This window comes from Amyelois transitella, chromosome 24, assembly GCF_032362555.1.
Source record: "Amyelois transitella isolate CPQ chromosome 24, ilAmyTran1.1, whole genome shotgun sequence".
NCBI classification, from domain to species: domain Eukaryota; kingdom Metazoa; phylum Arthropoda; class Insecta; order Lepidoptera; family Pyralidae; genus Amyelois; species Amyelois transitella.
Window position 1 is genome coordinate 4,253,263 of NC_083527.1, and position 18,025 is coordinate 4,271,287.

The 18,025-nt window shown below is 35.4% G+C and overlaps 3 protein-coding genes across 3 annotated transcripts in view; 2 read left to right on the plus strand and 1 right to left on the minus strand.

Moving 5' to 3' along the window:
• Nucleotides 1-396: 396 nt before the first annotated feature.
• LOC106135885 (CCAAT/enhancer-binding protein gamma) lies at nt 397-2,295 on the plus strand. Its single transcript, XM_060951333.1, has 2 exons — nt 397-667; nt 1,112-2,295. Exons 1-2 carry the CDS (start codon nt 584-586, stop codon nt 1,355-1,357), a joined length of 330 nt encoding a protein of 109 aa, XP_060807316.1. The 5' UTR covers nt 397-583; the 3' UTR covers nt 1,358-2,295.
• An 889-nt stretch (nt 2,296-3,184) lies between these two features.
• Nucleotides 3,185-6,643, plus strand: LOC106135866 (CCAAT/enhancer-binding protein gamma). The gene is made up of 2 exons (XM_013336263.2): nt 3,185-3,612; nt 3,905-6,643. Exons 1-2 carry the CDS (start codon nt 3,496-3,498, stop codon nt 4,154-4,156), a joined length of 369 nt encoding a protein of 122 aa, XP_013191717.1. The 5' UTR covers nt 3,185-3,495; the 3' UTR covers nt 4,157-6,643.
• A 250-nt stretch (nt 6,644-6,893) lies between these two features.
• Nucleotides 6,894-18,025, minus strand: part of LOC106135935 (phosphoinositide 3-kinase regulatory subunit 4) — a 30,066-nt gene continuing 18,934 nt past the window's right edge. Inside the window, exons 18-28 of the mRNA XM_060951144.1 lie at nt 17,772-17,863; nt 16,615-16,728; nt 16,284-16,359; nt 15,709-15,804; nt 15,045-15,164; nt 14,190-14,297; nt 13,213-13,367; nt 12,292-12,450; nt 11,545-11,705; nt 10,208-10,383; nt 6,894-9,026 (exon numbers count right to left, since the gene is read on the minus strand). Coding sequence (XP_060807127.1) covers nt 8,813-9,026; nt 10,208-10,383; nt 11,545-11,705; nt 12,292-12,450; nt 13,213-13,367; nt 14,190-14,297; nt 15,045-15,164; nt 15,709-15,804; nt 16,284-16,359; nt 16,615-16,728; nt 17,772-17,863 — 1,471 coding nt within the window. The 3' untranslated portion in view covers nt 6,894-8,812. The remainder of the gene's footprint in view (nt 9,027-10,207; nt 10,384-11,544; nt 11,706-12,291; nt 12,451-13,212; nt 13,368-14,189; nt 14,298-15,044; nt 15,165-15,708; nt 15,805-16,283; nt 16,360-16,614; nt 16,729-17,771; nt 17,864-18,025) is intronic.

An 18,025-nucleotide genomic window follows, 5' to 3' on the forward strand; every position in this document is an offset into this window, starting at 1 on the left:
TGTTCCTTGAGGGGATTAGTCAGGTTATTCCACCTTTTTTGTCATTAAAATATGGACACAATAAAACAATAAATATACCCAACTATTTAATTAAAGAAAATATGTACTAAATTTTTCTGGAAGCGCCAGAAAATAAAAAATTTGTCAATTTATCAAAATCGGTCCATTAATTTAATATATAGTCTCAGCAACTTTTAAACAAAAATATTTCCCACAATTATCCTTAAGCATACAATACATGGCCGAGAAATGTTTAAAAAAAATTCACTTCAAATATTTTGTTAAACACTTGGCTGCATGAGCTAGTAGCCCTTTGCCTCCTCAATAAAAACGAGTATATAAACCAAAAAAAAAAATTGTTTACTAACTTCTTGTCAATTTGACAATCGCCAATTAAGATAGATAAGCTAGGTACTTAACTAATATTTCAATTACTCCATTCCATTGCTTAGAATTATATTTGAATTATTTTTATTTGGAAATTCTCTTTCTTTTCTTGATATCAACAGAAGTCGCAACAAACAAACAAACAACTCGCAATCCTTACGTGCTTCCCACACAAATCACCAAAATTATATCGAATATGCCGAAAAAGCGAAGAGTTGTGGCAAGTGACGCCAGCGACGATGAGAAGGACTACAGGGACAAAAGGAAAAGAAACAATGAGGTTATTATAAAACTTAAATAACAATTTGTTTGCTATTAGTTATTTGGTTAGACCAATCATGATCCAAAATGAGTAAAGTCACCATGGAAGTCGGACAAGTCTTAATTTGTGTTAAAGGAAGGCAATCTTTCAAACAAGATCAAATGCTAAGGGAAAGTAGCAAAATAATCCCTACATATTTTTGTTTTTATCTTAAATAAGTAAGGCAGGCACATAAATAAAAAAACATGTTTAGATTAATGGCTAAATTATGTATGTAATTGAGATTTATGTTTTTTATTTGCCATCATAGTAATATGAAAAATATTTTATTTAGAAACAAGAACAAGTACAATTTAAATTACATTGGATAACTATGACATCTGCAGAAATTATGAAACTATATCACAGATGTCAACGCCTGTTAAAATGATATGACATAAACTGATAATTTTTCCATTTCAGGCTGTTAAGAAGAGTCGATTTAAGTCAAAGCAGAGAACACAAGAGACATTTACCAAAGTGAGCAAACTAAAGGAAGATAACAAAGTACTTGAAGAGAAAGTCAAAATGTTGACTCGAGAATTGCAGTGTTTGAAAGATCTGTTCCTTGCTCACGCGGCTAACAAATCACAGACGTCGTTTGCCGGGATCGATCTGCAGAAACTCCTTGCAGATATACCTGACGATAAAGAATCAAGTAGTAAATAAGAAATGTGGGTACAATATTAAAAGTAAAGGGAAAAGTGCCTGTTAATCTCTCCATAATCATTGACAAGGCTTTTGTATTATCTTGTCTTCCTCTCTATTTCTTTTTTAAATATTGGAAATAAAAAAACCATAATCAAGTATGGGTTAGGTGCGGTAAGTAGGTTTGGTTAATAAGCTGCTTCATGTAAAAAGTTTACTCACCCAATAATAGATAAATTTCAAAAAAGGTGTATCCGGTTATGCCTCACCTCTCTAGAGAGGTGCCCAATCCTCTCGAGTGAGGTGAGGCCTAACCGGGACTAAAGCCAGGAGGTAGAAGAATGTATAGAGGAAGAGAAGGTAATATGCCTTTTCGAATTAACAAACATTAATTAATTGATTATGGTGCTGTTAATAAGTACTTGTTATAGTTTCCACTGTAGATTACACTTAGGTTTGATTAAGTGAAAAGATTATTGTTCTATGCTTGGTTAATGTCTCTATGAATTTTTGTTTATATTGTGTATTTAAAATTAATTTGTTGTACAGTACAAAGTACTTGAGAGATTTTTTATATAAAAATGTTACTATTTAGTAATGCTTGTTCAGCACAATCTGTTGTATTGACCTTTTGTATACATTATAAAAGGGAAAAAGTAAGCTTGTCAAGAATAAGTTTTTTTTTACCTTTTCTTTTTGTCATTGTACCTAGCTGCAGCTACTATCCCTTTACAAAAAAATATTTTAACATGACAAGCATACTTTTTTAAATTACCTTACTAAAATTTTATTTTTATATGATCAAATATAAATTGCCATACCAATAGAGCTTATCAAAACATTTATTTTTGTTCATATGGTATGAGAAAGACCCATTTAAAATAAATACAATAATTACTAAAGACTACATAGGTATATTTGATGTATAGTTTTTATTGAATAAAACAGTGTTGACATTGGTACTTTCTTTGATAAATACATATACATACTAGAATCAAGACGTTAGGCCATATCTAACGACTTTGAGCTTTACGGAGTAGATAGAGTCAATAGTTTTGAAAAGACAAAGCCAGGTTAATTATTAATGATGTAATCGATATCCAAATAGGGACAGGTTGCGAGACCATATAATCATTCATAATTGATCTAAGTGCGAATTCTAATAGAGTAAAAGACTTAAAAAAACGGAAGAACAGCGACAATGTTTAAATTTTTTTATGGTTAAAGTATCATTCTTCTTTAACTTCAAGTTTGCTTAATTTATGTAATTTGTCCCGTATATATCTATTAAGGACGTCCAGACAAAGGGTCAGGTCAAGAGTACCCGAAACCGCCGAGCTTGCCTGAAGAGAGTTATGAATGTAGATGAAGCGAAGGAAGTATGCAGAGATTGTGGCAAGTGGAAAGAGGTAGTGTCTGATTACCCCTCCGGGAAAGAGGCGTGACTTTATGTATGTATAAAGTCTATTAAGGCCAAGTGCTGAAAATTCATTGGGGAAAGGACTGTAAGTGATGAATAGTACGTACTTTAGATTCTTATGGCCATAGTATAATGATAATGTAAGGTTGTTTATAACAAGTCCAGTTTTTGAGATCTAATGTCAAGTCACCAACAGTAAAAATAAAAATCTCAATTTTATCCATAAATACATATTATTACTTTATTTCAATTAGGAAGAATTAATATAGCTTAGAAATAGTAATAATCACATTTTGTCAACTGTTAAATTGTATTCTTAAAAAAATCATGACGCAATAAAAGTTCTCTCGTCTCTACAGTAAAAAAGCAATAACATCCCCTTTGCTGTAAACTGTCATTGTCAATACGACATTGACAATTTCAATTTTGAATTAAATGTTGCGTCACGTTGTTTTGTTTACTTTTATTCATTGAAAAACTTCTAATTTTTGATTTCTTGAAGAAAATAAGTGCGTAATTCATTACCACGATGAAATAAACTTTTCTTCTTCGTCTACTACAGACCAAATAAGTGTACTGAAATATTACAAGTTTATATGGACATGGAGTAATGATTAAATCGTCTAAATAGTTGCATCACATTTTGGATTTAAATTGCGATTGTTGTGAAACGCTATCTCAGTCTGCGACCGTAGCCTGACGAAGGGTGTATGGTCCATTGTTTATTTAAGATATTTTCATGATATTAGAAGAGGTTTCGTACAATATGCCGCCACGAAAGCGCGGGAGACAGGGAGTCAGTGATGCGAGTGACGACGACGATGATTACCGAAAACGGAGAGATCGCAACAATGAGGTAAGATAGTTCTCTTTTACGCTTGTTTTAGTTGTTTTGTTTGGTACCGCCAAAAGTTACATCGTAATAATAACCTGCTCCTTTAAAAAAAACTAGATACATTTGCCGCCAAATATTATAATTAATTTATTAACTACCTTGAAAAGCTGGCCAGTATAGATATCGTTATTGAATAAGGATTTGAGCTATCATTTCATTGTGGAATAATTAATCCTCTTAAAGGGGAATTAATCTTATTCAATGTACTATCATTTAATTGTAAGTGTATTAAATACTGTAATATTTGTTCTAGGCTGTAAAAAAGAGCAGGTTTAAGTCAAAGCAACGGACACAGGAGACATTTACGCGGGTCAACAAGCTGAAGGAGGAAAATAAAGTTCTTGAAGAGAAAGTTAAGACGCTAACAAAGGAACTCCAATTTTTAAAGGAGTTATTCCTTGCACATGCTTCAAACACACATACCAATTCTAAATTTCAGGGCATCGACCTGGAGAAATTATTGGCAGAAGTTCCTGATGAAAAGGAACAGAAAAAGAGTAAATAGTTTAATTACAGCAGACCTCGGGGTTCAAAACTGATAGGAAAATGGGGTATTTACAAAGATTAGGGAATTTAGTTTTAAGACTGCAGACATTAATTTAAGTACAACTGGTGTAATGGTGATCGCAGGTGAAATGTGAAAAAAATGAGTCCTGTGGACTTTTTGACTGATTTGAGTTTCTATATTGATTTGATGATATTATGTCAATTTTAAAATATTTGATTAAAAATAATTAGTTTATTTTTGTTGTGTTCAATAATAAGTATTTATTTCAATTAGCAATCAAAGATCTTAGTAATAGAATCTTTTTTCCACATTCATAATATAAGACTTGTATTTTAAAGTACTACTTAATTACGTAGACATTATAAAGTTATGAATGAAAAATTTTACAACTTAAAAAACAAGAAGTGTAAACAAAAAAAAACAAAATTTAAAATGGAGGTTTTTGTGCCAATACAAATTATTGTTTTTGAATACATACCAGTGAAAAATCATACAAATAGTAGGTTTTATTGTTTTGTTTCCTGATAAATTAATAATATTGTACTGAGCTAAGTATTTTGCACATTTCTACTCAAAATCATGATTTTTTATAAATCTCAAAAGTCAATTTTAACATAAACTTTAAAATTTGTGAATTTTTTTTTTATTGTGAATTTGACCAGTTTAAGTAGCAAAGCAGTTTAAGCAAAAATAGTATTATGCCTAGTTAAGAAAAAAAACTATTTAAGTAACTATTTTAGAAAATTGATCATATAAATAAAGGAAAATTTTAAATTGATGCATTATTTTTTCTACCAACACGAGATATTATTTATATGAAAATTATTAAAAAAGTAATTTTACTATAGACACAATTATTATAAGATATTTGAGATTTCAGCTCCTATTCTTTAACAATTTTTTATAACAGTCCTTTAATGAAAACTGCATTGTAAGAAAATTTGATTGTATGTAAGAGCGCTCTCTATGTAAAATTAGTATGTTTTTTATATCTGTTGAAAATAAAACATGATTTTGTATTACCTCTGCTATGTTTATCTTAGTTAATACTGGTTATTTTGATAATAACTATGATTAAGGTACTATAATGCAAATATTGAATTAGCTAGGAAAATCTATACTAATATTATAAAGCTGAAGAGTTTGTTTTGTTTGTTTGTTTGTTTAAACGCGCTAATCTCAGAAACTACTGAACCGATTTGAATAATTCTTTCACTGTTAGATAGTCTATTTATCGAGGAAGGCTATAGGCTACATTTTATCCCGGATTTCCTACGGGAAACGTCAACAATGCAGGTGAAAGTTGAATGAGTCGGCCATCTGCGAGCTTTCCACGCGAACGCTGCGCAAACCAACAAAGATATAGTAAAACAATGTACTAAAGATGTGAAGTACTCATTTTTTGCCACAAAAAAGTCCGCGAGAGCATATATCTATCTCTTAAGGTTTACTTACAATAACCACTTTTATGTTCATTTTTTAGATTATTTTTTCATTTTAAACATAAGTTATTTTGAAACCAATTTTCTTTAATTCAGTATTAATCCTTATCCAAATAAATATGTTTATTACTTTCGGCTTTTCATGTAGACTAAAATTGCCATTTACAGTATATAAATCAGACGAATAGGTTTTGAGATATAGTCGTTATAAGCAATTTGCAGCGAAACATTTAATACGGCGAACCAGCGTTCTTTCTAATACGCGTGACCGCCTGACTGCAAACGCACAACCTCTCACCCTAAACGCATATACATATACGGTCTCCGTTCGGTCGCGGGTAATGATGTGGGCCAAGTCGTTTCCAAGTTGCTTAACAATTAGCAGCTAAAATTGATAAAGCCGAGGAGGATGTTTGCAAAAATAAATATGATGCCCAAAATAACTATTCCACGCGGACGAAGTCGCGGGCACAGCTAGTGTCTTTATATGGCTCTAGGTTTTCTTACCACCAATTGGTCCCTTAGGCCCTTTATATAACACTAGAGGGTCGCCCGCGACTTCGTCCGCATGGTAATCCTATCAATCCCGTGGGAACTCCGGGATAAAAAGTAGCCTATTATGTTATTCTGGGTCTTCAGCTACCTACATACATACCAAATTTCATTGTAATCGGTTCATTAGTTTTTGCGTGAAGGAGTAACAAACATCCATAATGACATACTCACAAACTTTCGCATTTATAATATTAGAAGGATTCATTCTCTACCATTGACCATGTATAATTTTGCAAAGTATTGTACTGGGAAAAGATCTTTCGGTGGTTCGGTAATTATAAGGCACATAAAGAAGAAATAAGTATTACTCATGAAATGGCCTACTGAATTTGTAATAAGAGCAACAGGATTGCACAATATTAGAAATAAAACCACAACCGTTTTTAGTATCTAAGGTATAATACATTGTGTATTGTAAATATTGCACAATATTTGAACCATTTAAAGTACAACTCACGACGAAATAAGGAACTTTATGTTTGTAATGTTAAATAATTATTTAAAAAATCATGTTATGTATTTCATATTTTCAGAAATGAGTTTTTAATGTATCGAATCTCGATCTTTATTTGTGCTTAAAAAAAGCTTTCAAATGATATTTTAGCGAGATAGATTTCGGTGTCACGTCTATATCCCTTGCGGTGTAGACAGAGCCAACAGTCTTGAAAAGACTGATAGGCCACGTTCAGACATACTATGTGTTCATTGTAATAACATTTTTAAATAAAACACAACAAAACATTTAAACAGTTTTATTAATGAAAATTGAGTTATTAAAATAATTATCTTATCTATGTACATGCAATAATCTATATCAATAGCTATACTTAATACCAATATAATATTTGAATCTACAATAACTTCAGTCGTTTTATTTTTAGTTTAAACAAGATTCGCCATTTTCTATTTCTCTCATGCAATCCATACATATAATAAAATTGTAACTGACCAATGTACTGTACTTGATAAGGATATTGCCAGAAAATCAATGTGGGGGGATCGATATAAGGCCAACAGAAGCTAAAACATGTGATTTTTAGAATTTGTCTGTGTATTTGTATTATACTTGCATCACGCGAAACTTATTGCTCTGATTTGAATTCTATTTTCTCAAATGTGTTAGGCTTGGTATAACTGAAAAACTGGTATACAACATTTTCTACCCCCACCCCTGCAAGGGGACAATACATGGGGTCAAAACCGCCGTTAGACTAAAGCTGCGTATACACTGAGCCAATAATTGGGTTCGCATGTGGTCCTGTCTACCGTGGGCGGTATAGGAAAGTTGACTTACTTTTCTATGTGACCAAACTTAACTAAAATAAGCACTTAACTAAAACGAGCATGTCCAGCTTCGTAGAAAATGAAGCGGTAAAGTGGGTGTAGTCCTTATAAATGAAAACCATTAATTAATTCGACCCATCATGATTAAAAAAAACACTTTATTTAAAAGTAATTTCTCAGGGGATTGATATATTTACCTGTGTTAACTTGAAAGTTATTATAAGGATTTAAGTAGAAAATGTCACCATTTTTCACTCTAGTGTACGGATCCCAAGGTGAACAAAATATTAATAATAATGTATAACAGAGTGACATTTTTTAAGTGAAATGATACATTTAAGTCTATTTTGTTCACCCGTGTAGATAGCACATGTGGTACAAGCCGTCTTGGAGTGACTTAGCAATTTACAAACTTTAATAACGACAACATTAACAACTTTTTTCGGTATCTTCAAAAAAATTTATACTATACTAGTTTTTTCTAAATTTTTATATTTTAACAGTTTCATTTGCATTCCCAGTGCGGTCGTCGGCGTTATTTTATTGAAGCCTTTATCGCCATATTAAATAAATACATATATGAAAAGGCTAGCCATTTCTTTAAAAACTAACTTCTATGCGGAAATAAAAATAAAAAAAAATATTGTAAAACTAATGTTTATTTGGGAAAATAGTAAATAAATTGCCCTCATGGCGTATTATTCTACAGCTATTAAAAAAATACAAATAGAATGTCCATAATCATTCAAAATATCACAAAATGTAAAAGGAACTTTAGTAAAAAATATTAAGAAAGCTAATCTTACCTAACTTATTAGTACGACATCACAGTGGGCAAAGATTATACTAGGCTAAAACATTGAAATTATCTAATAAAAATATGTAACATATGAAAGCTATTCCTACTATGTGAATTAACAATAATAATTTTAATGAGCCTCATGATTCTCTCAGTTACGTTATTTCATTTGTCCCCAGTAAGTGCAAATGGGAACTTATCTAGCCTTGTCAATGTGATTCCACCAATAGGCATCGTTGGTAACAAGTTTTTAAATTTCGAATTCGATGTTCAATTTACTTCAAAATTATATCCGAATCTGACATTAGAACAAACATTTCAAACTCGAACTTTAATAATTAAAAAGTTGACTTTAAAAAAATATGTTATAGCTTGAACAGAAATATACCAAATAGTTAATGTCATATTGAGTAATGGTGAGGTAATTTTGACAATATTTGTGTCAAATAAGGATCCATAAACAAGGCTTACTTTTTTTTTCAATAATTCACATTTGAATCCGCAATATGGCGTAGATGCTATATTTCTGGTAAAGCTATTTTAAAAATCTAACGTTTAATTTCAAATTTCGAATCATTTCCACACATTTATAACGCCATCTGCCGACGAGCTGACCAAGTAGTTCTTACTGCCTTCTACTATGGTAACATCGGTGATCGGCGCCGTATGGTAGAAAGATCTAGACTCCACCGTGCGGTAAACGTTGTCTTCTATCAGTGGCGCTGGTATTGTGGGATTCAGTTTGCAACACTCTTGTATAACTGTAGTGCCGTCAATTATTCTACTCCTGAAATATAACAAGGAATATGTCTTTAATAATATTATCATTATCATACTGAACGTCTTATAAAATAAAAATAATTGGACGGATGATACAAATTGACTTACTTACAAGTAAGATCGAGACTTAGTTACAGAAAATATGTAATAAGTCGCAATAACACAATGATTATATAAGCCAGTCAAAAACTTACATTCTGACTAGGTTCGAACCCCGGCTATGGCATGATGACAACAAACTTTTTCTGATTGTCCTGAGTCTTTGGTGTTTATATATATAAATACGTATGACATGCGAGCCAATGAACTGAAATCCGAGGACGCCGAAAACCGGACCAAGTGGAGAGAGAAAAGTCGGAAGGCGGACTCCGGGCTCAGAAACACTTCTATGGAGGGTGCAACCGGAAACACGCAGAGATTTGAGAGATACATATACATACATACATACATAAAATCACGCCTCTCTCCCGGAGGGGTAGGCAGAGACTACCTCATTCCACTTGCCACGAACTCTACATACTTCCTTCGCTTCATCCACATTCAAAACGCTCTTCATGCAAACTTTATGTTTATAGTGGCGGTTTCGGGTACTTTTGACCTGACCCTTTAGAGATATATATATGTGGCGACATCTCTACGCCACTCGTCACAACATCCAATCAAACAACTACGGTAATCATCGCGAAGAAATTGACGCGCTCAACCAATAGCAGCGAAGAATCTAAGACGCGATTTCAAAGATTTCACGGATTGGAGCTATATATACAACCTCCGACACAACATCGTCTGTCGCGCGGTTCCCCAGGCATAACACCTAGCCTGGCGGAAGATCTTCCCTTTGATGGCGGTCGAGCCGAATCATCGCTCCCGCTACATATGTATATATATATATATATATATTTACATACATACATACATATCATCACGTCTATATCCCTTACGGGGTAGACAGAGCCAACAGTCTTGAAAAGACTGAAAGGCCACGTTCAGCTATTTGGCTTAATGATAGAATTGAGATTCAAATAGTGACAGGTTGCTAGCCTGTCGCCTAAAAAAGAATCCCAAGTTTGTAAGCCTATCCCTTAGTCGCCTTTTACGACATCCATGGGAAAGAGATGGAGTGGTCCTATTCTTCTTTTTATTGGTGCCGGGAACCACACGACATATATATTTATTATATTTATTAACCTATATTTGACGGAACCGGGCGTATTCAACTGGTCCCCCGGGGCGTGAACCAGTATGTAGGAGTCCTCCGGATGCTCGAGGTCCCAGTGCCGTATCCGCTGGTCGGAGCCGCCCGTGACGAGGAACCGGGAGCCCGCCCGCGAGCCGCAGTACGCCGCGCTCATGTAGTGCGACGCCTGTGCAAAGATAAAAACACAAAACATAAAATAATCAACTTTTTTGAAGAGAGAATTTTAATTCTTTTAGAGAATTTTTTTCGGTTGTCTGAAAATATTTTGCTTGGATACCTCTTAATTTTTCTCTTTTGTCCCCATACTTACAGTGTCCGCTTCAGGCATTTAAGGTTATTTTTTATTTTTTAATAGTACAAATTCTTTAAACATAAACATTAACAATTTTTTATTCTATAGTGCCGTGTTATTCCCGGCACTTTTGAATAGGACTACCTCTCTTTTCCATGGATATCGTAAAAGGAAACTAATTGATTTAATAACTCAATTTGTATTATTACCTTATGATTTTTAGATGATCGTGAAATAATAAATTATTTATTTAAGACAATATTTCTACGTTATTTTTCGGCACCAATAGAAAAAAGAATAGGGCCACCCAATCTCTTCTTCATCCCCATGGATGGCGAGAAAGGCGACAAAGGGATAGGCTTAATAAACTAGGTATTCTAGGCGATGGGCTAGCTACCTGTCACTATTTGAATCTCAATTCCAACATTAAGCCATACAGCTGAACGCGGCAAAGTCTAGAAAGACTATTGGCTTTATCTACCACCTATTGACTAAAAACGTGATTATATGTGTATAAAACGGCCTCTGTGGCGCAGCGGTAGTACGCTTGTCTGTGATACCGGAGGTCCCGGGTTCGAATCCCGGCCAGGGCATGATGAGGAAAGAACTCTTTCCGATTGGCCTGGGTCTTGGATGTTTATCTATATAAGTATTTGTTATAAAATATAGTATCGTTGAGTTAGTATCTCGTAACACAATTTTCGAACTTACTTCGAGGTTAACTCAATCAGTGTAATTTGTCCCTTATATATTTATATTAATATTATATATTTATTTAAAACATATGTGTATTATTATGATAACGGTCGGAGTGGGAAGACCTACACGAACATATCTTGATCAAATTAAGAGGTAAAGGGTCAGGTCAAAAGTACCCGAAACCGCCGAGCTTGCATGAAGAGAGTTATGAATGTGGATGAAGCAAAGGAAGTATGTAGGGATCGTGGCAAGTGGAAAGAGGTAGTCTCTGCCTACCCCTCCGGGAAAGAGGCGTGATTTTATGTATGTATGTATGTATTATGATAACACACATACCGGGGTGTTATACTGCAGCGGCTGCGGAGAATTGGTGCACGGCCATAGCGCGTGAGTCCTCTGCGTAGATTCCAAGCACCAGGCGCCCGAGTCCCGGCCGCCTATCGCCCAAATCTGGGAGCTGTTGGTGCCGAAACCGATGATGCGACGGACGCGCTCCGCTGGAAAACAATATTAAACACATATAATCACGTCTATATCCCTTGCGGGGTAGACAGAGCCAACAGTTTAAAAAATACTGATAGGCTACGTTCAGCTTTAAGATAGAATTGAGATTCAAATAGTGACAGGTTGCTAGCCCATCGCCTGAAAGAAGAATCCCAAGTTTATAAGCCTACCCCTCAGTCGCCTTTTACGACATCCATGGGAGCGAGATGGAGTGGTCTTATTCTTTTTCTATTGGTGCCGGGAACCACACGGCACTAAATATTAAATATATTATAAATTAATTAGCTGTTATCCGCGTCTACGCCCGCGTGAGAAGCGGCGTATTCAACGCCATCTACAAAAAAAAAAGCGACGAAATTAGCGCCATCTACAGAAAGAGACGAATAAAGCGCCACCTACAAAATAATACAAGTTATTCGAAAATCTCAAGGGAACGATAATTTATACCGGGAAGAAAAAAACCCAAATCAGACCAACGGTTCGAAAGTTATCGCTTAACAAACATGCATACATATAAAAAATATATACATCGCCCCAAATTGATTGGTAGGTAACAAAGATTTCCTAAAAAATACTTACCATTAGGATGTTTGACGTTACTGACGGGCAGTTGGAATCTCAGGTCCCAAACAGAGATGGCGCCACTGGAAGTGCCAACCGCCAAATAACCAGAATTGTCTGCGTACAAGCACGTGTACACTCCTTGCTTCAGGTCGCCTTGTAGTTTCCATGCGTTATCTGAAGAAAAAAAAGAGAATATTTATAACTAGAGGACGCCCGCGACTTCGTACGCGTGGAATCAATCCCGCAGGAACTCTGGGATAAAAAGTAGCCTATATTTAATTCTGGGTCTTCAGCTACCGAGGTAGAGAGGTAGCAAATAAACTTAGTTTCGCATTTATATTATTAGTTAGGATGGAAGGTTACCTATGTAGTGGTTGCCTGGAACCCATTGCATAATGCGATAAGGCCGATTTATGTACATTATTTTAGCATTTAGGATAAGTTATTTTTGTTATAATCATATTCATTTATTTGACAACTTATGTAAAATAAATAATCAAATTATCAAACAAAAAAATATCTATCGCTCTCAATTTTCTCACATCTTAAGAATGCATAATTAAATTATACAATATAGGGTATACTATCGATGTATTCTTATGTATAGTGGTATACGGTATACGACCCTACGGAGTTCATGTTGTACCCATTATTAAACCAGTGACTATTATAGTAGCATACATATACACATAGTCACGTATATAGCCCTCGCGGGGTGGACAGAACTAACAGTCCCGAAAAGACCGACAGGGCACTTTCAGCTTTTTGGCTTGATGATTGAATAGAAATTCAAATAGTGACAGGTTGCCAGCCCATCGCCGAAAAGAAGAATCCCAAATTTATAAGCATATCCCTATTATAGTACGAGGTATACTATTAAAGTAGTTAGAACTGAAATGTACAAAATGATATGTAAATAAATGAATTGTGACTGACCGGGCGCCCTGAGGTCCCAGCCGAGCACGGTGGCGGCGAGCGTGGCGTAGGCCAGCACGGCCGCGCCCGCGCCACCCACGCCGCACAGCGCCGCGCAGCCCGGCGGCTCCAGCTGCCGGCACTGCGACATCGTCATGCGGGACGACCCGCTTTGTCTGGAACCAGGTGGAGGTTTGACGATAATGGGATCCGGCTCGAAGGACCATGTATTTAATTTGTTCAAATTGTCGATATTATCATTAGGTATTAACCGTTTTATCTGAAGGGAGAAATTCGGATCAACAATGGGATCCGGCTCGAAGGACCATGTATTAATTTTTTTCAAATTGTCGATATTTACATTAGGTATGAACCGTTTTTTCTGAAGGGAGAAATTCGGATCAACAATGGGATCCGGCTCGAAGGACCATGTATTAATTTTTTTTCAAATTGTCGATATTATCATTAGGTATGAACCGTTTTTTCTGAAGGGAGAAATTCGGATCAACAATGGGATCCGACTCGAAGGACCATGTTTTAATTTTTTTCAAATTATCGATATTATCATTAGGTATGAACCGATTTGTCTGAAGGGAGAAATTCGGATCAACAATGGGATCCGGCTCGAAGGACCATGTATTAATTTTTTTCAAATTGTCGATATTATCATTAGGTATGAACCGATTTGTCTGAAGGGATAAATTCGGATCAACAATGGGATCCGGCTCGAAGGACCGTGTATTAAATTTGTTCAATTTGTTGATATTGTCATCAGGTATGAACCGGATCACGTATGAACACTTTTATTGAAAAGTGTTTTTGAAGTTAAAAATTATTAAGCAGCGTTTAAGTGATAAAATATATAAATCCAGCGTCAAAACAAGTGGCCTGATCGAAAATTCGTCACCATAGAAAAAATATGTCGGCACTCTCGGAATGCTACACTTAATTTTTTTTTTCTATCGCAAAAAACTTGGATTTTGTTTATTGTTGTTTACCTTAGCACAAATATGCAGTCTTGTGTAGCGGCTACTAAAGACTGTCCGCCCTCGCACGCCGCCATTGAGATAACGGGGCCCGCCGCTCTGTTGTACATAGACTTCGACCTACACAATGAAAATTAAGTTTTAGATAAAGATTTTCACTGCTAAAATATATTTTTTTATAATAATTTGAGAGCGTTTGACCTCAACCTGCCATGTGGTAAGCAAGATGAGGCCTGAGGCAGTGCCCGCAAGCTTAAATATTGCCTATTCACTCTTGCCTTGAACATCCCCAAGTTGTATGTATCGGGGAAGAAAGAATATAAAAAAAAATCGCAAATTACATTAAGATTAAATACGGGGATTTTCTAAGTGAAATTTGAAACTCGTTTATGAATTTCCGATTCAATTCAATTCACAATCCTTATTGCACATCATATAGTTGAATTACAGTAAACTACGTATAATATATAATTACAGTAACTGCCTTTAACCTGTGTACTATCTAAATCCCAATTCCATCATCAAGCCATACAGTTGAATATAATGATGTCGTCCGGCTCGAAGGACCATGTATAAAATTTGTCAACTTGTCGTTATTATCATTAGGTATTAACCGTTTTGTCTTGAAGGAGAAATTCCGATCAATAATGGAATCCGACTCGAAGGACCATGTATTATTTTTTTTCAAATTGTCGATATTATCATTAGGTATGAACCGTTTTTTCTGAAGGGAGAAATTCGGATCAACAATGGGAGCCGGCTCGAAGGACCATGTATTAATTTTTTTCAAATTGTCGATATTATCAAATTTGTGATTGGTTGTTGTGACTTGTGGTATAGAGATGTGTCCACATGCTATTACTTCACCTGTTAACATAAGCGTGCCCCTGTAACTTTGCGTCCCACAGTCGCACGGTACCGTCGTCGGAACACGAGGCGAACAGATTGCTCGGAGCGGCCAATGTCACTAGTTGGTTCACCCGGGCTCTGTTATAAAACAAAAATCGTGTTATCAGACGTATTATATGAAATATCATAATAATGGAAATTTACCAAATTCTGTAATTAATAAATCTTTTCAAAGTTATGTACATTAGTTTGAGTCGATAGATTCAGACGGGTAGAACAGTCGCTTCGTGTAAAAACCTGACTTACTTACGTAATCCAAGATCTTAGTCAAAAAGCGCGCCCCGGGCTCCTCACCTCTCTGGAGAGGACCTTGAGGTGTGCTTATGACCATGTCCTGTCCCCGTCGCATGTCTGCCGTAGTCGTCAGACCTCCGCAACCGTGACTGAAAAACTAACTAGGTATAGTGAAGGAATAGGACCTATACATCTCTTTCCCATGAATGTCGTAAAAGGCGACTAAAGAATAGGCTAATAAACTTGGACTTTTTCTTGTAAGCGATGGGCTAGCAGCATGTTACCATTTGAATCTCAATGCTTTCATAGAGCTATACAGCTGAAAGTGGCCTGTCAGGCTTTTCGAGACTGATGGCTCTGTCTACCCCGCAAGGGATTAGGGACTTACTTGTGCTCATGTAGATATGCCAACAACTGGTTTCCGGGCCTCCAAGACGCCGGCGGGGCTGTGTCTTGACTGCTTTCATTGCATTCCTCGTTGCTACTGTATGATAAAAAAAAAATATTGTCAATAATGACAATTCAGTCTTTGCGTCATATAAATTTTATTGGAATCATTTGACAGCATAAACTTTTATGGAAACTGACAAAAGATGATTATGCTAAAAAATGTGATGTTACGTGAAATTAAACTTAAAATTAATTATACCATAAAATTTAATTCGAACCCGGGATCTCCGGTGTCACAGACAAGCGTACTACCGCTGCGCCACAGAGGCCGACATAATCGAAATTTAAATACTTTCACGAAGAAAATCACTATCAGTACTTTTATATTATATAAATATACGTTTATATGATATAAAAAAATATATATATGTTATTCACAATGTATTAAAAAAAATATAAACTCTAATACCGCTGTCCTAGAGAATTACAACTTCTTAACTATTTGACTCATATACTTATGCCATAACGAACAAATTATTAACTTATTTAAAAAAAACAGTGAATCATACATACCGCACAGATTTTTGGAATTTTTGTTGCATACGCGCCGTAAGATTTCTTAACTCAACGCGGCACGGGGCCATGCTATCTATAAATAAAAAAAAAATTACAATATTGCATTTTAGTCTTTTCACTGTTGATATGAAAAAGTTAAAGTAACCCCAGCACATTGAACCACATAAATTCTGGTTGGAAGATAAATAAAGTTCGCCTTTTCGGCCAAACATTGTCTTTCTTACAGGTTAAGTAACAAAAAAATAAAGACATATTGTACCCAACCGATTTGTGCCTCCAGTGGTACCACGGGATATCATCACGTCTCTTTATGCCACAGTATACGTACATTGCACGTAGCTAGCGCTCTGCCCCATAGAGTGCGACGGTTGTACTGACACGGTTTGCTGCACTGTGGCCGGCGCGACGCCCGCTTGCGATGTAGCCGCAGATTCTGTTTGGCCTGTGAAATCAATAGAAATAAACAATTTTTTAACTAGGAATGTTATGAGAATAAATAGTCTATGACACAAACATTATTGATGAGAAATTATATTTTTTCTAATTGGCCCGGTCTAGGATGTTTATATACTTACATTAGTATTTATTATAGAATTATTATTTAATAGAAGGCTTCGAGGCCAACTCAATCAGTGTAAATAGGAGTTTTAAAAAATATATCCTCGACCTGAAACGAATAAAGTTCTTGCAATTCCGGTGAAAATTACAAAAATCCTCTCAGTGCCTCGCTACAATTCCCAATACATACCTACTAATATTATAAATATGTCTGTATGTTACGCTCCCACTTGGAATTTTTATTTAATAATAAATAAATATATAAAGAACAGATTACACCGATTGATTATAACTTCGAAGTATTTCGGAATATAAAAAATTACACGTGACTGTTTTACCGACTGCAGTCGGTGATCGGTTAGCGCCATCTATTGTATTATTACATGGTTTCTATTTATTCTATGAAGTAATAATTTAAATTACCTTTTGATATTTCGTTCGTATTGAATGAAAAGGTTGCAGAGGTTAGACAGGAGTCGCTTCGTGTAAAAAGACTTATCTACCCAATCTAGGATTAAAGTAAAAAGCCTACCCCGGGCTACCCTCCAGACAGGTGAGGATGTAACCGGTACTAACGCTAGGAGGAAGCAGATATTTCATTCGTACATACATACATACATATGGTCTATATCCCTTGTGGGGTAGACAGAGCCAACAGTCTTGAAAAGACTGAATGGCCCACATTCAGCTATTTGGCTTAATAATAGAATTGAGATTCAAATAGCGACAGGTCGCTAGCCTATCGCCTAAAAAAGAATCCCAAGTTTGTAAGCCTATCCCTTAGTCGCCTTTTACGACATCCATGGGAAAGAGATGGAGTGGTCGTGTTCTTTTTTGTATTGGTGCCGAGAACCACACGGCACTTCATTCGTATTAAAAATAAATACGAATGAAATATCTGCTTACGTATAGATAAAAGTCACTCACCCCTCACACTGTGGTCCTGCGAGTGGCCGAACATATGTTGCCATTCCGTGTTCATGTGAGTCTCGTGCGACACAGACGTTTTGGCGGTTCTTCTGTTGAAATTGACAAAAAACATATTTACTTTACTCATACTAGAGGCCGCCCGCGTCTTCGTCCGCGTGGAATCAAACCCGTGAGAATAGTATAATAAGTAAGTAGTACATAAGTAGCCTAAATGTTATTCTGGGTCTTCAGCTACCTACATACCAATTTTC

Coding starts and splice junctions, on each gene's coding strand:
- LOC106135885 (XM_060951333.1), top strand. CDS start 584: ATGCCGAAAAAGCGAAGAGTTGTGGCAAGTGACGCCAGCGACGATGAG. Junction 668..1,111: donor AAAGGAAAAGAAACAATGAG/GTTATTATAAAA, acceptor TTTCCATTTCAG/GCTGTTAAGAAGAGTCGATT.
- LOC106135866 (XM_013336263.2), top strand. CDS start 3,496: ATGATATTAGAAGAGGTTTCGTACAATATGCCGCCACGAAAGCGCGGG. Junction 3,613..3,904: donor GGAGAGATCGCAACAATGAG/GTAAGATAGTTC, acceptor TATTTGTTCTAG/GCTGTAAAAAAGAGCAGGTT.